General features: G+C 39.5%; 1 protein-coding gene across 2 annotated transcripts in view; it reads right to left on the reverse strand.

Moving 5' to 3' along the window:
• Nucleotides 1–360: 360 nt before the first annotated feature.
• papolg (poly(A) polymerase gamma) overlaps nucleotides 361–6,817 on the reverse strand; it is a 34,827-nt gene continuing 28,370 nt past the window's right edge. For both annotated transcript variants that reach the window (XM_061689563.1, XM_061689564.1), the window contains 9 exons: nucleotides 4,890–5,011; nucleotides 4,668–4,825; nucleotides 4,458–4,558; nucleotides 4,132–4,295; nucleotides 3,954–4,034; nucleotides 3,817–3,876; nucleotides 3,630–3,733; nucleotides 3,441–3,541; nucleotides 361–2,440 (listed from right to left, as the gene is read on the reverse strand). In XM_061689563.1, the coding sequence (XP_061545547.1) occupies nucleotides 2,265–2,440; nucleotides 3,441–3,541; nucleotides 3,630–3,733; nucleotides 3,817–3,876; nucleotides 3,954–4,034; nucleotides 4,132–4,295; nucleotides 4,458–4,558; nucleotides 4,668–4,825; nucleotides 4,890–5,011 (1,067 nt within the window). In that variant the 3' untranslated portion in view covers nucleotides 361–2,264. The remainder of the gene's footprint in view (nucleotides 2,441–3,440; nucleotides 3,542–3,629; nucleotides 3,734–3,816; nucleotides 3,877–3,953; nucleotides 4,035–4,131; nucleotides 4,296–4,457; nucleotides 4,559–4,667; nucleotides 4,826–4,889; nucleotides 5,012–6,817) is intronic.

Genomic DNA, 6,817 nt, shown 5'->3' on the forward strand with positions numbered 1-6,817 from the left:
GTGTCTTGTTTCGTTTGATTGGTGAATTTGAGTCAAACGTCAATGTGGTATTCACGGGAAAGCTTGAAGCAATGGCGCCAGATACCATCCAATCCGTTTTCTACCGCTTATCCGAGGTCGGGTCGCGGGGGCAGTAGCACCATGTTGACCATTGTAACGGAGTAAAAGTACTGTTTCTTTTTAAACACTCAATTAAAAAGTATGCTTCACTAACACTACTCTGACAAGAACGATTTATCCAAAATGTTATTTGAGTAAATATAGCGCGTTACTACCCACCTGTCACTATGCATATAAACATTTGAAATCAACCTTCACAACGTTTAAGCTTGCGGCCTAAACAAAAATAACGAGTTGGTGTTGTTTTCAGGGGTTTAATGGTTGTACAGATTCATTTACATGAAGTGATAACACATACAAAAATACCCTTTCAATACATTTTAGAAACAAACATCTAAATGACCTTTGTTAAATGTTTCTCAACAACAACGTTGCCTAAAACAGAGTGGTGCAGTTTTTTGTTCAAAAAATACCTACCCATTATGAATGCTATTTTAAAAAAAAAAGATCAAATGGTACAAATATGCAAATATAAATTAATTGATAAGAAAACCCCCATTAATGAAGCATATGATATTTCGTTGGAAGAAAAAAAAAAAAAAAAAAAAAAAAAAAACATCTGTACATTTTGGGGAATGGGAATTTGAAGCTGGAAAAAGAGCCTGTGTCAAAACAGTACCTGCTCTGAGGAAGAAGGCTCCTTGTTGGTTACAAATGCAGCAATACATGTTGTTCACATCACCTTTAGTGCTGAAATCCACCTAGCGTCAGATGAATTGTGATGGAGGGATGGGGTTTTGGACAGGGGGGGGAGGAAAAAAAAAAAAAAAAAAAAAAGTCTCCTGATGCCCTCCCTGTGGCCCCAGGAGATGCCTTTTAAGAACCTCCACAGGAGGCGCATAGGGTTAATACCCAAAACAAAGGGAATTTTGTCTCTCTCCAAAACAACCATATATGCATGCATGCGCGCGCACACACACACACACACGCGCACGCGCACACACACACGCACACGCACACACACACACACACACACACACTCGACCACACGCATGCATACACACAAACTAGCACAACAATTTGCAAAGCTTTGAACCAGTTTTCACCAAGCACCACAAACCTTTGCTTCACTGGCAGGGAAGTCAACAGGTAGCCCCAAACGGGGGCGCTATGAAGAAGTCGGAGACTGTGTCACCCTCCTAAAGCCCAAATGGCTAGGATGGAAACTGCAGTGCAGCTTTAGGAGCAACACAGATGGTTTGTACCCTCAGATTGACACAAACCATAAAAAAGTAACCCATATTTTTGTTCAGTCTGTGGCAAATCTCCTCCTCCAAAACTCCTATGGCAGAACAATTTCATCACTTCAGAAAGCCTCATTTCCCCGACTATTATCTGTGACAACCACTTATAAAGCGCTGCTGGGTCTGTTTTTGGGAAACAACAATTGCACACTTAAAAGACTGATACAAACCTGGAATCCTTTTCTGTGGGTCTTCTGGTCCAAAAAAACTATGGTTGGGATTTCTGTCAAATCCAAGCAAACCTTCAATAAATCAATGCTGCTTTATCTAAACAGCAGTTTTTGTTTCAAAAAACAAAACAAAAAATCATTAGGGTCGCAAACAACTTTTGAGCAAACCACCAGGAAAAAAAAATTTTTTTTTAACATTTTTTCAATTTTTAGGTAAAACTATGATAGAAGCAACTTGACAGTGAGCTGAGCTTTTTTCTTAAGACAAAGACGTTATGTACATAAACAATTACTGTAGACTTTTCTCTTTCGGACGACGGATATCAGCCTATCTCAGTTGTGTGTAGATAAGGTCGACAAATGATTGGGGTATTTTTGTTTTAAAACATAACAAAAACATTGAAGAGAAGGAAAAGGGGGAGGTTCGTGTATATAAAAAAAAAAAAAAAAAAAAAAAAAAAAAAAAAATTCCTGCTCCTGTCTGAGATCTCAGTTGAGTGTTGTGTAAAAAGCACTCTGGCTGCAGAGTGCTGACAACTTCAGGTTTGACCAAATCACCTATTCACTGTTTTTTCTGTAACCACTGGAGATCTGGAGGTGAGGTGCCTGTCCTTCAACGTGACAGCCAAAACTGGCTGATCTGAACGCGTGAAGTCAACCTGTGTGTTGGGCCCGACAACAAAGCCCCCACACCTCTGTGCGTTCCTGAATCCAGACGCTATTCCGGAGTTCACGCTATGTGGATTCTGGCCTTCTCGGTTTCTTTCAGTCTCTTGGCCTGCTCCTCCAGGGAGGGAGAATGGGCTCTCTTGGAGGCTGCTCCATTCAGAGGGTCTGCTCCTCGGCTCACCAACGTCGGGATAGAGCTGCCAACGGAGTGGGTCGTGTGTTTGGATGAGACATGTTCTATAGAAGAAAATATACACACAAAAGCAATATCGTGAATTCATGTATTATCCGATTTAACTTGATGCGCCTCAGCCTAGCATGAAGACAATAAGATTGTTTGACTGCCCAGCCCATATTTGGCTGAAGTAGGCAAAAACTACATACTGGTCCTCAGTTTAGAACAGCAGCAACGTAACACGAATTTGGATTACTGACCGATGGTAAAACAGTGAAGTCACAATCAGAGTAAATATATTTGTATGAAAAACATTTGTAGGACATAAAAAAAAAAGGAAAACCAGTGAGTCCAGTGGTAACCAAGCATGGCATCTTATAGCGTGTGACAACGCATTCTCATACTGCTGCACAAACTATTTTAATCTGTATATCATTTTACCCATTTTCGATTGGCAATTGAAAAATGAATAACTGACTCATTTTATTTGTTTTTAAATATAACAAAAATAAAAATGTCCAGAATTATCAGTTAAATTTTTACCTCATATTTCATATTCAAAGTATGAAATTTAAAAATGGGCCACACGATTCAAGTTTGACTTTAATTCAGGTGTACGAGACCCAGAAGTTTGGTAATGAGCATTCATAAAGGTACGTTATCTTGTTAGCGGTTGGCGCCGCAATAAAATATTTTCTTTTTAAAAACAAAGTCCCTTTTTCAGTTCTTTTTTTTTTTTTTTTTAACTACCAATTGAAAATTGAAGGAACAAATGATACACATTAATTACGTGCCGTTCATAACCTTAAAATCTTAGGTGTCGGGACTGTTGTAACCGATTGCCCTGGAACCAATGCTGACAGGACTCCTCAACAAACAAGGGCATAAAAGAATTATTAACAGTTGCTACATTAATAAAAGTTTAGCTCTTAAACCAGAAACATATTGGCCAATTACACTTCAAAGAATCATACCACACAGATACAGTGAGGCATTCCGACAGTAGCATTAATGAATATTCACGTCTTCAGTGGTTAGTGGTGATGGAGGCGAAGCACTCACTGGAACCGATAACAGGAATGAACATGCCCCTTTCTTGACTGGCAGGAGGCACCTCAGGGGTTATGGCGGCCTCAAACACTGGGGGCTTGGGAGGTGTGATGCTGCAAATCATACAAACAGACCAGATATAAGGGGGGAGTATCAAATATAATCAACCATTTTAATTTACTATTCTCATCTAAAACTCACTTGTGGCGGTTGAGGGCAAGTTTGATGGAATTTTTTACGACACGGCAGCTGTTGCTGGCTGGCAGCGGTGAGGAGGCGTCGGGCAGCTCCATGCTGGGAAGCCTCTGATGGGAGAGGCAACAACATTTCTCACAAATACCCCTGCTATCTATTTTATAAATCTAACACCCCAGAAAGGAGGCGTCACCTGTGTTCTTGGCGTATCAATCGTTGGAATTGGCTTAGCCTTTGATTCTGAGACAGGAGTCTAATTGTGAAGAGGCAAAACTTAAACCTGGGTTTAAAAAAAAAAAAAAAAAAAAAAAAAAAAGTATAAAGATATACCATATTTGGTTTTTCTCGAGGAGTGTCTGACGATGGTGGAAATGGTTCCTTGAATGTAGACTCAGCATTGGGTGCATCCTGCTACATAAGCAAAAAAAAAAAAAGAAAAAAAAAAAAAAGAAAAAAGCAACGATAAGACATTTCTTAAGGAAGCATACAAACACTCAAGCAGTCTTACCTCTGTGTCTTTATGCCTCTTGGCATTGTCTTCCTGCACAGGCGAGTGCGGTCTCTTGGCTGCACCATTGACAGAATCCTCGAGGTTCTCTGGCTCCTGTTTGGGGCTGCTTGCAGCACTGGGCATCACATTCCCACTTAGTGTTGTGGAGACAGAGCTACTGCCTGGAAGAAGAGGAGTCTTTGCTTTATCTGCTGGCTCTGAATGACGAACACTCAACTCAGGTTTATTTATATAAATCTGTGGTAAATCCAATTACTGTATATTTTGATACCTTTCATTCGCCAGAAAATAAAATATACTTCATTAGAAATATTAACACTCACTAGAACCAACAGCCGGGATGGACATGGCCTGGTCTTTAGCAGCTGCTGCTGAGCTGGGTGCAGGAGAAACTTCAACAGAAAGCTGCTTGGGAGGGCTGACACTACAGAGAAAACAGGAGCACACAAGTGACGTTTCAGTGACAAATTTTGTTGAGGCGAGAAAGAAGGGGAGGGGGGGAAAGGATTTTACAAAAATTGCATGTTTTCTACCCGTCATCTGTGTCAGATGTAGGCTTGGAGGGTTTGCTGGTGGGAGAGCTGAAGGGAGTCCCTGAGTCGGTGTCTCTTGAACTGTCCAGGTGACTACTATCCAGAGAGATCCTCTTCGAGCTCCCTCCATTGGAGCTGCGATTCAACTCCGCTATGCTCTGGAGGACACAAAGTAAGCAACCAAGAGTGGGAAATGACAACGCTTCTAAAAGATTCGCTCACCCTCTTCTTCTTCTGTACTAATTCAGCAGGAAGGTACTGATGGAGCTGCTTTTTCTTCACATGGGTCGCTTCAATCTTCATCCCATCCTTCAGCATGTTGATGTTGTTAGCTTGTCTGTACACTGCACACCAAAGTACCAGCCCTTAAGTCACGTGAAGGCTAATTCATTACAGGCTTTGAATATCTGCAAGCCAATCAGGCAAAAGTGCTCACTCCATTTTTCTCATTCTTTTGGAAAGTGAAAATTACATTTCAGGTACCATTTTTAACGGCTATTTTTTTGGGGAAAGCTCACAGATGAGGCTGTAGTGTTATACACAGTGCGGTGAAAAAGTATTTGCTACATTCCTGACTCACTTCACAACAAGCAGCAGTTTGGTTGATACATTTGGTAAATATTCTTAAAGGATTTAAGCTGTTGATTGCCACTACCAGTTGGAGTTTACTGTCAAACTAAACAAAAAAGTTACACCATCTATTTGAAACATCCACATACAACAAGCATACAATGGAAAACACCACAGCCACACAGGCTAATAATGAGCATAAAACCAGCCACGGCTCTTTAAAACAATTTTAGGTTTTGGACAAGAGATCCATTACGTCGGAGATGTTATGGAGAGACAAAGAGTATTCTGCAGAAGAGGCGAGCCATTCACACTAACGGAATGTGGAGGATGACACGAAACCAGCTCCGTTTGAAGTCCAGCCATCCATTTTCCATACCACTTATCCTTACTAGGGTCGCGGTTGTGCTGGAGCCTATCCCAGCTGACTCTGGGCAAGAGGTGGGGTACACCCTGAACAGGTCGCCAGCCAATTGCAGGGCACATACAGACAATCATACGCACTCACATTCACACCTACGGACAATTTCTTCAACTAACCGAGCATGCATGGTTTTTGGGATGTTGGAGGAAAAAAATGTTTTTTTTTTCTTCTGTCAATATGGGGTTCTGTGTGTACATTAATGAGGAAAATTAACTTAAATGATTCTAGCAGATGGCTGCAATATAACAGAGTGACCATTTTAAGGATGTCTGAATACTTTCCGTACCCACTGTATGTACAGTTGTGGCCATAAGTTTACATACCCTAGCAGAATTTGTGATTTATTTAATTTATATATATATATATATATATATATATATATATTTTTTTTTAGAAATACGACTGATTACTGAATAACATCCATTATTGAATCTCTTTATGGTTCTTTTTTGTTTAATGATAATGCTTTTCTAAAAAGCTTGACAGTTTAATTTGAATCCCATGAAAATAAAATTAATTGTTTCGCCTGGCCTTTTATCTTTTCTTTAAAGAATTGTACCCATCTTACAAATTCTGCCTTGGTAATCAAACATATGAGCACAATTGTGTGTTTTCTCATTTACTAAATAAAAGAAGGGCTGTGAATTTCAAAATAAGAGCAAGAAAGAAAGTGTTACGTCTTCAAATAAAGTGCTTAATTTCAGAACAATTATTTGAATAAAAAATACAGATACTTCATGTTTTGATCATATGGGTAGAGGCGAAATCATACATTGTAAACATGCATTATAAATAGGTAGAAGGGTTTTCCAGAATTTTGAGGTCAACTTTGGGGGTGCGTATTATACACGAGAAATTACAGTATAGAAAAAGCGCCAGATAGATTTGGATTTTTTTCTCCCTTAATACAATCATGTACAAACTGCATTGCATATTTACTTGGGTTGTGTTGGTGAAATGGTAAAATTGGTTTGATGATTTGAAAGAATTAAGTGTGATAAATGTGGGGGGAATTTTTTTCAGGATGGAGCAAATACTTTCCACGAAATTGTATACGTTTTTTTTTAATTACACTGGTATATCAATAAAAGCAATATTTACTGAGAACTGAACTTCAACTTTCACCATTGAAGTACACAATTACAGTGAACAGTAA

This window comes from Phycodurus eques, chromosome 11 (assembly GCF_024500275.1).
Source record: "Phycodurus eques isolate BA_2022a chromosome 11, UOR_Pequ_1.1, whole genome shotgun sequence".
Taxonomy (NCBI): domain Eukaryota; kingdom Metazoa; phylum Chordata; class Actinopteri; order Syngnathiformes; family Syngnathidae; genus Phycodurus; species Phycodurus eques.